The 16,439-nt window shown below is 45.3% G+C and overlaps 1 protein-coding gene across 2 annotated transcripts in view; it reads left to right on the top strand.

Annotated features, from left to right (window-relative positions):
- Window positions 1–7,236: 7,236 nt before the first annotated feature.
- Window positions 7,237–16,439, top strand: part of EIF2D (eukaryotic translation initiation factor 2D) — a 19,034-nt gene continuing 9,831 nt past the window's right edge. The window contains exons 1-7 of one of the 2 annotated variants that reach the window (XM_007470707.1): window positions 7,237–7,452; window positions 8,367–8,557; window positions 10,049–10,132; window positions 10,616–10,706; window positions 13,259–13,366; window positions 15,203–15,456; window positions 15,958–16,075. In XM_007470707.1, coding sequence (XP_007470769.1) covers window positions 7,397–7,452; window positions 8,367–8,557; window positions 10,049–10,132; window positions 10,616–10,706; window positions 13,259–13,366; window positions 15,203–15,456; window positions 15,958–16,075 — 902 coding nt within the window. In that variant the 5' untranslated portion in view covers window positions 7,237–7,396. The remainder of the gene's footprint in view (window positions 7,453–8,366; window positions 8,558–10,048; window positions 10,133–10,615; window positions 10,707–13,258; window positions 13,367–15,202; window positions 15,457–15,957; window positions 16,076–16,439) is intronic. The other variant, XM_007470708.1, reaches the window with a different exon arrangement.

Below are 16,439 nucleotides of genomic sequence, written 5' to 3'. Positions count from 1 at the left end.
AGTGTAGGACTCCCAAGAGACCTTCAGAAAAACATGAGGTTGAAATTGCCTTCTGTGGAGGGTGGGTCCAGTTGTCTGCAGGGATTTTAGGTCTGAAAGCTGTTCTTCTCTGCCCTTTTCCCTGACCAGCTCAGTCCCTCTCTCCTCTAAACAAATAAGCACGTATCTGGGTTTGAGGGAAATCCGGGTATTTCCACTGGCCCTGATTATAATGATGTGTGCATAGGTCTTTCTCACTCCCTGAGATGGGAACTTTGTTTTATTGATAATCTTCATATTCCCCACATCAAGTACAGTGCCTCAGCAAAGATGTCAATGTCACCAGAATTTTAGAAACCACTCCCTGATAAATGGAAATCTGTCTTAATATCCACTACTCCCTTCAAAATTGTACTTGCTGGTCACCCTGATGCTGGGGAGTCTTCACTTTTGTTTGTTTGCTTTGCTTTTTAAGACGAAAGCCTGGTCTTGCTCATGAAGAAACACAGTCCTTCTGGACTGAGCCCCCTCAAAGAGCCACAGAGAGCAGGAAGCATGCTGCCAATGGGCTCTGGAAAGTGGTAATACTTTTCTTCAGCCTTCCAGAGCTCCTGGGCGGTTTCTCCATTGTCCAAAGCCCCAGGGGTTGCTCCCTCCCCTGAGTCTTTTACATCTGCTGCCCTTCTCCAATGCAGAAAGCACTAGTGAATTAGGAAATCACAGCTTTCAATAAGGAAAAAGATAGCTTTAGAAAATGCCACCTATATTCTGATTGGTGGTCCTTCACCCTACTGAGCATGAAGTTCAAGAAGGCTCACTGGGGGAATTCCCTGGTGGTCTAGGATTAGGGCTCAGCGCTTTCACTGCTAGGGCCGGGTTTGATCCCTGGTCCTGCAAGTCGCACTGCGTGGCCAAAAAAAAAAAACAAACAAACACCTTACTGAAATAAGAGCAATATGTCCTCATATCAAGTGTTCCCAGAAATACCATGGTCCTGAGAACTGAAGAGTAATGGAAAGGAAATTTGACTTTTTGAAACTGATCTCTGAAAGAGCAATGAGAGTGCTTTCATTTTCCCTGGGATTTGATGATTAGAAAGCAAGGCTTTCTTCCCTCATACAGTCTTTTTTTAAACAAATAGCTTTATTTGTAGACTGCCTAAGCATTCCAGGAAATACCCTAAACATGAATGTGATCTCAAACCCATAGTTTCTGCTTCCTGTCCTCCAGTGTGTGCACCAAAATCAGAGTTTATCATATCAAGTGTCTTTTATAGGCAAGGCTCTTTGCTAGGTGCACAGAGGATCTAGGTTTTCATCCACACACCAAAATCCCCATGCCCTAGCCCCTCTTTCCCCTGCCCCTTTTTATTTTTCAGACACTAAGAATCAGTTCTCAGCTCACAGTCATTGAATTTATACCTACTATAGGAATTGAACACTTTTCATTCACTTTTCCTAAATACTCCTTTTTTCTCTGGCTTTACCTGCCTTTCCTGGGCTGGACCTCACAGGTCATCAGCATATTCCCACCATATGACCCAATACATAGGTAGGGTATGAGTATGTCTTATGCAATACTGGGGACACACTGATACAAAAAATTATTCATTTTTCATTTGAAATTCAAATTTAAATGGGCACCTTCTATTTTTGTTTGCTAAATCTGGCAACCCTACAGGTAGGGAACAAAATCTTTATCTGAACTACTTTGGATTAGACTTGAAATCCGGTCTTGGAAAAATCACCCTAACTCCCCTCTCCCACCTTTTCCCCTGAAACACAAACACTCAAGTGTGTATAATCTTGTTTCCCACTTTCTTTTTTAATTTAATTTTTTTTTGCGCGGTACGCGAGCCTGTCACTGTTGTGGCCTCTCCCGTTGCGAAGCACAGGCTCCGGACGCACAGGCTCAGTGGCCATGGCTCCCAGGCCCAGCCGCTCCGCGGCATGTGGGATCCTCCCGGACCAGGGCACGAACCAGTGTCCCCGGCATCGGCAGGCGCACTCTCAACCACTGCGCCACCAGGGAAGCCCTGGATTTTTTTATCTACTAATTTTTTAAGGTAAATTTTACACCCAGTAAAATGCACATATCTTAAATGTATATTTTGATGAGTTTTGACAAATGAGCACCCCTGTGAAACACACACCCCAATCAAGATATGGACTATTTCTATAACCCCAGAAAGTTCCCTCACGCCCCTTTCCAGTTAATTACCTCACCCCAGAGACAACCACTGTAGATTAGTGTTGCTTGTTCTTGAGCTTCATATAGAAGGAATTATACAGTATGTTCTTTTTAGTGTCTGGCTTCTTTCTCTCAACAAGTTGCTTTTGAGATTCACCCGTATGGGTGCATATCTCAGTTGTTGATTCTTTTTTATCAAGGAGTAGGAGTCCACTGAGTGGATTTAGCACAGCGTGTTCATCCAGTCACCTATCAGTGAACATCTGGGCTGTTTCCAGTTTGGAGCTCTTTATGAATAAATTTCCTATGAACATTGTGTACGGATCTTTTTGTGAGCATACGTTTTTACTTCTCTTGTATTAGTTTCACAGGGCTTGTATTCGTTTCTCTTGTATTTGTTTGCGGTTAACAAATTACCACAAATTGGGTGGCTGAAAACAACAGAAATTTATTCTCTCACAGTTCAGGAGGCCAGAAGTCTAAAATCAAAGTGTCAGCAGGGTTGCTTCCTTCTGGAGGCTCTGAGGGAAGCTATGTTCCATGTCCCTCTCCTAGCTTCTGACGGTTGCTGGCAACCCTTGGCATTCCTTGGCTGGTGGCTGCATTCCTCCAGTCTCTGCATCCATTGTCACACGGTGTTCTTCCCTGTCATTAATCCTGTGTAGCCTGAGGGGCAGTGGAGTGGGTAGATAAGCAGGGCAATGGGGCCTTGTGACTAGATGTAATGGATACTTTGGGGTCAAATCCTGTCCCCGCCCTTAATTTACAGGCTCTCTGAAGGCTTGAACCCTAGGCTGGGCTGACATCACTGACCCGAGCAAAGATGTTCGTCTGCTTCTTTCCAAAGCAAAGGAAGCAGACATCAACGCTGGCAGACATGAAGCCTACGGTCCTGCCCTTCTTACCCAGAGTTTCCCCTCTCTGTATATCCACCTCTAAACATCCAGCCTTCCCATACTCCAGAAGTGTTGCCCAATCCCAGATTCTAGAAATTCTCTTGCCTTCAAGTCCTCTAGAAATGAAATGATAAACAAAACCCAGCCTGTCTGGGCTTGGCTTTGCTGTGGACAGCACAAAACCAGAGGAACTGTGACATTCAGCAATATACCCGCAGCACTTGTCCCCTGGGCCTCTTTCATCTACAGCCTCTGCTGTGTGACCGGGGCAGTTCTAGCTCTAGGTTTGATCACAGGATCCAGAAGTACATTAGGCATCAGTTAAAAAGGAACATTTCTCTAAGGGTCTGGTACTATGTGAAATCCTGACTTTGAAGTTAAGGAAGCATCTTGACTCAGCCCCAGGGCTTTGTATCTAGACTTTGCCTGTCCCCTGCCTGGTCTTCCCTCTCACAGCCACAATAAGAAGCCCACAGCTGGCTGCAGGGCTTCCATTCCTCCTCAGTCACCCCATGCACTTGGCTTTTCCTTCCTCCTCACCACAGACATCCAGCTCCGAGCTCAAAGGTCCCTGGGAATGCAGGTCATCTGTGGTGTTTTCCCATTAGGTTCTGAGAGTTTCCAACGACAGGTTTCTGCAACAGAAACCTTAGATCAGTCCCTTCCAGATCTATCCCAGGCAAAGAAATAACTGTAACTTTCTGAGATGTAAAAGATTTTACTTCTGGGCAGCTATACAACTCTTTTTTTTGCCCAGTTGCCAGTGTCTGAGGGTTCCTACAGGCCTCCTCTGGGATCTCGCAGGTTCATTAGCTTTTGGGTGTGTGAGTTTGGGGGAGGCAATGAAGAGGAAAGGGGATTTTCAAAAGCCCAGCTGAATATTTAGTTTGAGCAGTCCCAAGAAAAGAGAAAGGACAGATGGACAGCAAACTCACAAAGAAAGTCTTCACCCTGCTGAAGCAGGGGGCAGCTCAGGGCTCCCAGGGCATGTGGGGCAGGCTGGCTGGGAAGTGGATGCAGCTGTTCTCAGACTGGGTGCTCTGGTCTTGGCTGGCACCCACCTATCCCTGAATACCAGGCAACACATCAGTGCTGAGCTGGGCACAGTGGAACTCTGCCTTCTTCAGATTTGCCTTGTGGTTTTATTTTGCAAGTGCAAGCATCTGATGTGCGTATCTTTGCCTCCTGTGTCCCCCTTTTATATTGTGAGCTCAACATCTTAGGCTTTTAGGTTTTCGGTTTCCACATCGTAAGCAAAAGAGCTAGTGGAGGATGATTTCCTGGGAGAACAGCTGGACTGTACACAGTTGTGGCTTCAATCACAGTGACATGGACCAACTGGCTATCTCAGGATGTACTGGGAGGGAGAAATGCTTGGGTTCCTGTATTAGTTATCCAGTGCATCATAACAAACCATCCCCAAGCTTAATAACTTAAAACAATAATTATTTACCATCTCATGACTTCTGTGGACCAGGACTTCAGACAGGGCATAGTGGAATGGCTAGTCTCTGATCCCTGGTGGCTGGGGCCTCAGCTGGAAGGCTTGAAAGCACGTGGGATGCGACGACTTGCCCAGGGCTGGAGGCTGTGCTTCCAAGGTGGCTCAATCACATGGCTGGCAAGTTGGTGCTAGGAGATGGGTTCCTCTCCACACAGACCTTTTTACAGGGCTTCCTGAGTGTCCTTTCAAGATGGTGGGGGGTTTCCCCCAGAGCAAGAAATCTAGGAGACCAAGGTAGAAATGGCAATGACTTAGCCATAAGGAGTCACACAATATCACTTTGGCCATATGCTAATGGTCAGAGAAGTCAGTCCTGGTCTCACGTGGGAGGGGACCACATAAGCACATGAAGACCACTGAGAGCCCTCTTGGAGTCTGGCTACCATAATCTACCCTCTGCCCTTCAATGATTCATGTGCCTCTTAAATGCAAAACATATTAACTCCTTCCCTAGGTCCCCTCAAATTTCACTCCTTTATCTGTTCAAAATTAAGGATCTCATCATCTAAATCAGGTCCAGGTGTGGATAATGAGCCTCAGGTGTATTTCCTTGAGTATAGCTGCTTGAGTACAGTTCTTGATCTGAAGATCTGTGAACAAAAGACACAAGCTTTCTGCCCCAAACAAATTCGACATACAATGTTGGGACAGGCGTATTATAACCACCTATAACCATTGGAGACACTCCCCAAAGGGGAGAAAAATGGGAGGCACACGGGAGTCACTGATTATAGCTAATACGAAATCCATCAAGGCATGTGTTGCCAGTTCCTTGATTATGGCTGAAGTCTTGTGAATGACAGTTCTTGGCTCTACCCTCTGGATTCTAACTTCTACCTTTCCTTTTTTAAAAATAAATAAATAAAAGAGAGCCTGTGTTTGCAGCTTACCCAAGAGTGGGCAGCAGGTTGGTAGCCCTGTGGGGTTGTACTGGAGCCACAAAGGGAAAGTTAAAGAATCTAGGCTTGCTGGGCTCAGGGTTCAGCCAGCTTGCCTAGCAACAGGGCCACCGGCAGGGAGCAGACAGGTCCCTGATGCAGGCAGAGAAGTTGGGATGGCTCCCTCCTGGGGAAAGGGAGATCTTGCTCTGCCAATAGGGAGGCAGGATGCTGTGTACAGATCCCCTTGGGTCTTGGCTCCTACTTGTCGACCACGAATTAATTTTTAGGCTGCTAATCTGTGCCTTCTTAGCCAGGACATCTGGTGTGTACAATAGTTTTCGCAGCTTGAAATTTCTAGTATTCCCTTGAATAACCTTCCTCGGCTCCTTGGACAGAGACTGCTTCCGTGGCTGTATTGCAATAGGCCTGGTCAACAGCACAGAGTCTGGCATCACACAGCCCGAGTGTGGCTGGGTGGGGGCCCAAGCAGACAAGGATCTGTGGCACTCTCTTCCTCTGGGCTCCTCTGACCTTGGCTTTATGGCTGGGGTGGTTCAGAATAAAGGCATGGTGGGTCAGAAGTGCAGGAGGGGATGGAGTTGTGGCTGGCCCCAGATTAAGGGCAGAGATGGTGGTGGACAGAGACTGTGGAAGGCCTAATCTTTGTTATAGCCCAGATGGACTTCTCCTCTGTGTGACTGTATCACCAAATTAAAGCAATTAGGATTTTTTTTTCTTGGTGGATGGACACTCTGCTCTGAAATTTCCATAAGCAGAATTAAGTTTAGTAGGGGCCAGGACCCCAGGTGTTAAAATCCTTGTCTCCAGGGTACACAGCAGTCCCTTTCAGGGAAACCCAATCCCTCACCCCTGCCTGAGACTGTTTTTTGTTTGTTTGTTTTGGACTAATATCTACTATTTATTGGAAAATTTCAAAGCACCCTGCAACATATCACATACGTTATCTCAGTGGTTTCTCACAGAAGCCCAGTGAAGTATGTATTATTACCTCCACATCTTACAGAGAATGTAAGAGTTTCAGAAAGGATAAGCCATTGGCCCAAGATCAAACTGCTAGGGAGAAGCCAAACCATAATTTGATCTTACTATGCCTCAAAGTTATTTTTTTATAAGCACTCTGAGTTTTAAAAATTGCTTTGGAAACAAAATCCCCCCAAATAATGCCTGAATGCAAAAGGTACATTAAAATGTCCAAAAATGTGGGGGTTTTAAACCAAAAATGTTTTAAATAACAGATTTGAAGATCATTTGTATAGTTTTTTCCTCTTAACAGGAAGTCAAACCTGGGACTAAAGTGGATTCCTTGTTATTGTTATTATCACCTCATGTCAATTAAAAAACAGGAAGGAGAAAATCTCGGAAAGAATTCTAGCTGAGGCCCCAAGTGTGCAGTAAAATGTAAAGATCTTAATAAACAAAAGCCCTGAAGAAAAGCATTCAAGAGGCCTGCAAGTTTAATAAAACACGAGTTCAATTAATTTTGTGCAGCTGAACTAAATTGAATGGAATGAGAGCTGGCAGAGCTCCTACTCAACACACTATAACGCTGATGGAGTAAAAATGAACGGAATCGCTGTTGGCCCCAGAGATACTACAGACGCGCCCGCTCAAGCCACGCGCGTAGGCGCAGAGCCGGGCAGAAGGAGTGAGGCGACAGGGTGCACAGCTCCGCGCAGGTTGCACCGCTCCGCGCAGGGATCCGCCCCGCCTTCTCCGGCCCCGCCCCCCATGCTTCAGTTCCCAGCCTTGCCACTAGGGGCGGCCGCGAAGCTGCGCGGCCCCGGTTTCCAGCCGGGCCCCTTTCCCAGCCGGGCCCAAGCATGGCTGCCCCCAGGACTGCGGGTCGGGAAGCCGCCGTGCTCGCGCTTTCCTGACAGCCCTGGCTGCTGTGGTCTCCATCTCTTCCCCAGGCCACTCCAGCAGACATGTTTGCCAAGGCCTTTCGGGTCAAGTCCAACACGGCCATCAAGGGGTCGGACAGGTGAGGGAGAGAAGAGCCTGCTCTGCCCACCAGGGCACCCAGATATCTCTCAAGCTCGGCTGGCTCACAGCCTTTTCTGGGCTGGGTCAGCCGACTTGGGGTGGAGGCCGAGGGGTACAGCCGGAGAAGGGACCCCGGGGGGCGGGCAAGGGTGAGTTAGACGTGTTTTGAGAGTGAAGATGGAGAGGAGGCCTGATTTATCTCCCAGGCTGTCTTTTGGATATTTTAGTGAGTTTACGAGAAAGCGTAATTCAATCAGCGCGTACTGACTGCAGTCTGTTTAAGGTGTCGTGGAGGATGCAAAAATGAAGGAAAACGGGGTCCCTGCCCTCCCGAGATCTTTGAGTCCCTTGGGAGAGATTAGATGGGGCACGGAGAACTACAAGTATACGAGAAGAAGTGTCTAGTGATTACCACTGGCAGGAGAGACAGATGGAGGGTGAGGCGAGAGAGGATAAGGCACATGTGGTAAGAGCTGTTTTGCAAATGAAGGTATCACCTTGGGAATTTTGGAGCCAGTGTTCTATAGTTGTCATTCTTGGTGCCCTAGCAGAGCTGTTTAATCGTAAGTTGACAGATTTGTCAAGCATATATGAGAAAGGAGTGGGTCCAAGAGCTATGTGTGGAGTCAGGAAGGCAGGGCTTAGTTTCCAGTGGCAGGCTAACTTGGGTTGCTTACCGGATCTCAGTTTTTTCCTTTCTTTGTAAAATGGAAAGACATGCCCCAGGAACATGTGAAAATAGATGAGACACTGGATGAGAAAGAGAATGGGATGTTTTGGAAGAGTGAGAATAGGGCATCATCAACCAGTCTTTTTCTCGGCCCTCGTGATTTTATAGTAAGTCTTGAGTCCTCAATATTTATTAAAATCCATCCAGGCAGCATACATACCAGGTATGTGTGCTCTCTGCAGGAGAAAGCTTCGGGCCGATGTGACAGCTGTTTTCCCCACTCTTGGAACGGATCAGGTCTCTGAGTTAGTACCTGGAAAGGAAGAACTCAACATTGTGAAGTTGTATGCTCACAGAGGGGATGCAGTGACTGTGTACGTGAGTGGTGGTAACCCCATCCTATTTGAACTGGAGAAAAATCTATATCCGACAGGTATGGCAATGGGATGGAGTTGGCCATTACTATGGTCCTTGCCTAATATGTTTCTTCCGTTAATCTGTCTTCCTTAAAACAAATAAATGCAAAATCTCCCTAAGAATCTTTTTGGGTTTAGTGTCCCTAGAATTGGGTCTTTCAAGATCAGAAACTGCTATAGAAATGAGGAGAAAAAAAGGGTTAACACGAAAAGAGGATGCTTGCCAAGGGAAATTCTGAGGTGAAGAAACACTCGTTTCTAGTGGGTTAACTAGGGATTGGAGCAGAGGTCGTGAAAAGGGTGGAGTTTCAGGGCATGTAAAAAATGCTTCTTAAAACTTTCACTAGTGGAATTTTCTTAAGATGCTGAAGAGATACTGTGATGGGAAATAAGCTGGGTTAGTTAAACTCCATACCCAGCTGTCTTAGTGGTGGACTTTGGTTGAGATATCTCACAGGGATTCTTTCTTAGGCTCTTGTCTGGCTCTCAGGATTCTTTGCTTGCTTTCTTTGTCACAGATCTCAGAGAGGCAGTGTCCTTTTCTCTTTTCCATGGCTGCTGACACCTACTTTGTCATTTGGGGGCTTTTCTTCCTCCCAGCTTGGCTGAAGCAGTGCAGTGCAGTCTCCTACCCCAGGCCACCCCTACCCCCACCCTGCTTTGCTGCTGTACACATACAAGCCCTTTTTGATCTAAGGGTTTTAGTGCTAATCCCTGTGGAAACAGAGAGAATAAAAATAATAAACATGGGAAAGTTTCAGAATTTCTTACAGGCTCGTGTCCCGGTTTCGGATTACTTGCTTCTGAGGTCATAAAAGGAATCTTCATTGGGGCTCTGTCCCTACTATTATCCACTATGGCCATTTTTGGCTGCTGCAATCCAGATGGAACAATAGGTGCCTCCAAGTCTCAAGTGACACCCAGTTTCTTAAGTCTCCGCCTTCTTTAAGACTGCAGCCTCGTTGAGAAGGGAGTCAGCCTGATGTAAACTATATGGAATGTGTTTCCCACAGGAAAAGGGGCACTCAGTTCCCAGAGAGGGGAAAAGGGATACTGGACAGGCAAAAGCAGATGTTCACTTCATCACTAGTTTTAGCTTTACACATAAATATCCAACTTTGGCAATTAAACAGACTCTTAAAGCTGTAGCTCACTTCATGTGTCTTCCGACCAGTAAAAGTGATAACTTCTCAAGATCATAGATTGAGAGAAACTACTGCAAAGAGCTCAATATAAATATGTAAAGAATGCAGGTCTCTAAGGCTAAAGGGAGCAAGGATTCTAAAGTAAATAGCATATAACATATAAACGGCTTCACAAACTTGGGGTAACCTAATAAAAGAAAAAGAATGCAACTTCTTTGGGCACCCCCTTACAACCTTCTCTCTAGCTTTGAGTTGAGTTTCTTTTCTACATCTTGATTAATGTGCCCTTAGTGTTTGGCTTTGCCATTCCCCAGGGGGTTGACTTTTGGGCAGTAAGTGTTTTCTGGCTCTCTTCTTGGACAGTGTACACCCTGTGGTCTTATCCCGACCTTCTACCAACATTTACAACATGGCCCCTGGTGCTTGAAAAACTGGTGGGGGGAGCAGGTAAGAGTATTTTCCTATATTCTGGATACTGGCTGAAACCTACTTAGTAAAGGCCAACTACCTTAATAAATGTACCCATTTTGTGCATTCATATGATTGAAAAATAGAATTTTTCCCCCATGTCTGTTGCATCTCTTACTTGGCTGCTTCTATGAGCTCTCTGGGCCTCTGTGACCCTGCTGTAAGGCTTAAATAAGATAAGTGACATGAAAGTGCTTTGTGAACTGCCATATGCTATACTTTAGATTAACAAACTGAATTTAGGAAACCAGAATAAGATAGATCATGGAACTGGACCCTCAGCTTGGTGCTTCAGTTTGACCACTAGTCTCCCAGAAGGAAAAGGTCTGATCCTCAGTTTGCCACTTTTTATTTTCATTATGAATAATGTAGTTGATGCTTAATAAATGTATGTTTGTTGAGCAAATGAATAAATGATGAAGTAAACTGTGGAGTTAGTTGCAATGCTTTTGTTTCCTGCAGATTTGATGCTGCCAGGACTAGTGGTGCCCCCTGCTGGTCTGCCTCAGGTACAGAAGGGTGACCTCTGTGCCATTGCCTTGGTGGGGAACAGGTACTGTGCCAGTCAGCTGTGCCTATGGGGAAAAAACTTAGGGAAAACTTGGGAGGGGTGGGAATGACAACTTCACAGCATATGGATAAAGGATTAAAAGAAAAAACAGATTCTTCCTGAACAATCAGAGAGTGGGGAATGGCAGTGAGCCTGTGGGGTGTCCATACATCTGGGCCAAGTGTATTTGCTCCTGCTGCTGCTTCTTCTTTTTTAAAAATTTATTTGTTTTTTTCTCCTTTAAAAATTTTTTTCTTAGATTTACAGAAGAGTTGCAAGTATAGTACAGAGTCCTGAAATATTCCTTACCCAGCTTCCTGTAATGATAACATCTTGTATAACCACAGTACAGTTATCAACACTAAGGAATTAACATTGGTACAGTCCTTTTGACACTATTACAGACTTTATGCATATTTCCCCAGTTTTCCCACGATGTCTTTTTTTCTTATTTTGTGTTCAAGAATCCAGTCTAGGGTACCACACTGCCTTTAGTTGTCATGTCTTCTTAGTCTCCTATCTGTGACATTTTCTTGGTCTTTCCTGCCTTTCGTGACTTCAACATTATTTTTGTCTAACATCCACATCATCATCCTCATCTTTTAATTATTTTTAATGGATTTATTGATATAGTTTTCATACTGTAAAATTCACCTGTTTCAAATGTACAATTCAGTGATATTTTTTAGTATATTTATAGGGTTGTTCAGCCATCACCACAGTGTCTCTTTTTTAAGGTAAATTAGGAAGTAATCGTATGAACAGTTCTGAAAAATCAAAACCCTCTCACCCCATAATCCTTTTCTCCTAGAAGTAACCATTATCATTCTGATGCACGTCCTTGTCAGCCTTCTTCAATGCATATATACACGTGCATATAAAATGTATGGTTTGGGGTGTGTATGTTTAAAAATACAAATAAACAAACTTTATCCCTATTACTTTTTCACTTCAGGTAGTGGGGACATTTTCCATGTCAGCAAGCCCAGATAAGCTGAATCTTTTTACCCGCTGTGGGGTGATGGGAAAAGTCCTCTTCTAGTGGACATTGTGCCTCTACTTTGTCTCGATCACAAACAAGATCTTCCTGATGCCTCTAGGGACACTAGTGCCAATATTTTTCTAAAGTAGATACTAAGAAGCAGAACTGTTTGGCTGAAGATCGTGCATATTTTCTGTTGCCCTATAAAAATGCTGTGTCAGTTTTCCCTCCTACCTACAGGGTATATGGAGCCTGTTTCCTTACATGCTCACCGACACTGGATATGATGGGTCATTTTCATTTGTATCATCCTGAATGAAAAATGACATCTTATTATTTTACTCATTACTTCTTTGAGAGAGAAACATGGTAGGCATGGGAGGGGTCAGTGTTTAAAGATCTTATTTTTGCTGCTCATATTCTCCTATTTTCCTTGAACCTTTTGGAACCAAGTACCTAGAAATGTTTCCTTCCTTGTTTACGTGTAGCAAAACCTGAAGTTGAAAAGAATGGTGAAATTATTGTTTTTTCCCCCCAGTATTCTATCCAGGATAGGAAAAAACTACATAAATGTGTATTTGGCCTCTCAGTTTGGCATTTAGAATGTATGTGGGGATGAAGCCTAGGTGGTTTATGGAAGGGGGTGAGGGTACAAGGGAGTTTACTGAGACTACAAGCCAGGTTCGAGACCGAAGTTCTTGAGCCATTGACCATTCCAAGGGTGGAAGACAAAGACCCGTCTTTTAGGAACTGGGAAAGAAGCCAAATTCAAAGATTCTGTGGCAGGAACTGACCCATGGGCACAGTAAGTGGAGCCACCGGATTAGCAAACTTTTTTGGAGTTCAGGTGTTGGGAAATCTGCCCTTGAATCGTCTCCCTTGGGTCCAGGCAACGTTGCCAGGCTTGTATATTCCCCTCCTGTTAGCCAGCTGGACACCAATCCTTACAGGCAATGTGTGAGCATTGCTGAATAACAGTGGGCTGACGGAGATTTCCATTTGGGCTTTGGAAGTTTTTTGTAGTTATTGTAAATGTGGTTGTTTTTGATATTTTGGACACATCCAGTTCTTAGATAGATAGTTATACAGAGCAAGCCCTGTTATAAAGAACCAACTCAGAAGGAACCTTTAGTTGGTACTACTGTATCTCTCTTCCCTGTGGCATCCCTCAGCCTAATTTATGGCATATGAATGGCCTCCCTTCTGAATTTCCCATATAGGATGGCTATGCCTTTTTTAAGATAGGGGAGATAATTTATATTTTTGAAATTAAAGGGAACTTTTTCAGGACCTTCTGTTTATGTTTGATTCATAATAAGAATATAACAATGATAACATCAGTAGAGGAGTTACTTACACAGAAGGGAATATTTGGTCAAGGAATTTTTGAAAGTCATATGTGTAGGTAATATGAATAAGATTGAGACTGCACCGAGTTTTAGCTCTGTGATACAAGTGGATGCTTCAGATTTGCAACCGTGGTGCTTTGAACACATGTGTAGAAAGCTGGTCCTGACATGTGGCCTCCTGGAAGACTTTCCCTGACCCTCATCTCTGACCTCCTCCTTCTCAGAGCCCCCGTTGCCATCGGAGTTGCTGCCATGTCCACAGCTGAGATGCTGACCTCAGGTCTGAAGGGAAGGGGCTTCTCTGTGCTCCACACCTACCAGGACCACTTGTGGTGGGTTCCATGCTTTTTCTGTTTTATAGGGAGCTGGGTGGGTGGAGAGAGCACAGGGCCTGGATTCAGAAGTGAGAGTTTTGATCCCTGCTGTGTCCTTAGTCAAGTTGCTGACCCCAGACATTAACTTCCTTGCAAAATGTGGAGAAAAGATTTTTTTTTTCCTGTTTAGAAAAGAAATTACAGAGAACTTTATTTTCTAGGTGAATTGTAGAATCCTAGGGCTGGAAGAAGGCCTTAGGGATTGTCTTCTCTGCCTCTCAGTACAGTGATATTCTTTATTTTTATGGCACTGGTCGATCTGGCCTTTTCTGCCGTGTACATTTAGTCACTTTCTGACCCCATGACGAGTGCTCGGGAATTCTCACATCTGAATCCAAATCAAAGTAGAGTAGATCCTCAGGCACCAGGGTGATAACCTGATTACTTTCATGTTGTTCAAGTTCTGCATTTCGGATCTCCTCCTCATTATGGAACTTGCACTTTCTTCACTGTGACAGTTGCTCTCTGGAGCTGTATGTGAGTTTATTTTCTGGTTATTTTCGTGTCATTTAACCAAAATAGTAAGTAGTGCTTTTCTCGAAAGCAGTATACCTGGTCTTTTGGCCAAGTGTTGTGGCCTGTTGGTATAGATTTACCCTTACGTTTTTAGTCAGTCTTGGAGTTACTTATTTTACAAGTATTGGCCAAGCCCTGCTTTGCTGGAGGTACAGCCTCATCAGTCTGGGTTTCAGCAGGCATTTGAAGGCTGCTTATTCACGTACTCCCAGCACCTTGTCTTCTGACTGTTAGTCTGGGCAATTAAGGTTCTGTTGTCTAAATTGTTTTATCAGTGGCTGCCTCAGTCTCCCCTCCTCCCACCCTTTGAAAATATTTATGGTATTTACCTGATCAGAATAGCCTAAACATACGCTCTGGCCTCACTAGTAGCCATACTAATAAGCCTTGCTGCAGCTGTTAGTAAAACTTTGTTTGACTTGCATAATCTTAGTTAACATAAAGCTTTTTGCTTTTACCGCTCTGCTACGTGGCATCCCTTTTTTTCCTGTCTTCATAAGGCTTAGTGGCATAAAACCATTGTAATCTCTACTCTGCAGGTTAGATTGCATTCTTTTTTTTCAATTGAGGTATAGTTGATGTACAATGTTGTGTTAGTTTCAGGTGTACAGCCAAGTGATTCTAGTGATCATTAGTATATCTAGTGATTGTAGATATAGATATATACATATACGTTCTTTTTCAGATTCTTTTCCATTAAAGGTTATTACAAGGTATTGAATATAGTTCCCTGTGCTATACAGTTGGTCCTTGTCATTCATCTATTTTAGATTGCATTCTGATTTAACACAGAAGCAACTGTTTTTGCAGTCTTGAGCAGTCCAGGTGTTTGTAATTTGTTCCATACGCTCAACCTTGGGTTTGTATTTCACCAAACTGGTACTACAGATGCGTTTGCAATCTTAATTTGATTATCTAATTCAAAATGGTTTTATTTTTAATTTATATGAAGGGAATACTTTGGAAGGGGAGCTCCACTTTAACTATGTTGTCTTTAATTTTTCTCTGTCCCTGAATTTCTGTTAATAATATTATTCCTTTGGGTTAAGGAGGAGGCAAGAATTACTCTCCCCATTTCAGAGATGAGGAAACTGAGGCATGGGACTTCTCTGGGCCCAGAATTGGAAACAGATTTGAGAGGCACACCCAGGTTCTCTGGCCTCTCCTGGACACCCCTGCCTGTGGGTCTTACTCTCTCTGGACCCCCACTGACCCCCTGACCAGGGCTGGAGAGTGCTGTGGCTGCTGCTCAGTGTTTCTGACATGAGGTTTTTGCAGGCGCTCTGGAGACAAGTCCTCTCCACCGTCCATTGCTCCACTGGCCCTGGATCCCCCAGATCTCAGTGAAGAGAAGGGGTCTGTCCAGGCAGACACCACCTTGCAGGGAGACATGAGGCGCCTGACCCTGGAGGGAGAGGAGGAGGAGGGGGAGGGTCAGCAGAGGTGTGGGGAGAAGTCCCTGTCGGAAGCCACAGAAGACCCCAGTGTCGGGGGCCTGAACCCAGACCCCACGGACAGCAAGACCCTTCAAGGTACAGCTCTGGCAGAAGTAGGGCACTGTCCTCTCAGTGTAGGAGACTTAAGTGCTCTGCTCTGCTTCTGACTAGAGCGGCACCACAGCTCCGGGAGGGGAGGGGAAAGTCCTTATTTTTGCTGAGGGTGGTGCCACAGCCCTTTGCCATCTTACCTGGGAGTCTTCCGCATATGTCGCGTTTCCCTGGATACCCGTTGGCTCTGCTATTTGGACTGTTCCCAGCTACACGGCCCTCTTAGTTTTCTTCTGGCTCTGACTTCTCTATCAGAGAAGCATCTGCGCCTGGCTGGGTGGGACTTTGTGGCCTGACCCCTTCTGTGGGGTCAGACCTCTGTAAAGGCTCAGTGTTCTATAGAGTCTGGGAGCTTTGGTGCCTGGGAATGGGCTCCTTCAGAGCTGAGGCGTGAGGTACGGATGTCACTGTGCGGGGAGTTTACCTGTGCTGCGCGGGCCTTCTGCGGCCCTCAGGAAGGATGTGGTTCTTGTCTTTTCCTTGCAGAGCAAATGGATGAACTGTTGCAGAGATGCTTCTTGCGTGCTTTGAAGTACCGCATCAAAAAGGCTGACCTCCCTTTACTCACCAGCACTCTCCTGGGCAGCCACATGTTCTCCTGCTGGTATGGAAGGCATGGTGTGGGCTGGGGGCCGGGCGGTGGGTCTGTCTCTTGCTCTTTGGTGGTAGGATGGAACAAGGCTGATGGGAGAATTGTTTTAGGGACATGATGTGGAAAGAGTGAAGTGGAGGGTTGATCTAGCAAATACTGAGTTTTAAAGACTTAAGTTTTAGCCAGTGAAAGGATGTTGAGGAAACGAAGGTTAAAATTCTCAAGGCGCTTTGAGCACTGCCTCTGCTGTGGTGATTCTGGGCGCTTTTACGGATCGGGCAGCACGTCCGGCCCCGGAAGGGCCCTGGGGCAGCCTGTTTGTCTGGAGGCTTCAAGCCCCTCACACCTTTCTGAAGAGTAGGTGGGCCAGATTAGG

The sequence above is a fragment of the Lipotes vexillifer genome, unplaced genomic scaffold (assembly GCF_000442215.2).
Source record: "Lipotes vexillifer unplaced genomic scaffold, Lipotes_vexillifer_v1.1 scaffold1122, whole genome shotgun sequence".
NCBI lineage: Eukaryota > Metazoa > Chordata > Mammalia > Artiodactyla > Lipotidae > Lipotes > Lipotes vexillifer.
Note: the sequence above shows the minus strand (reverse complement) of the source record. Positions and strands in the feature narration are given on the sequence as shown.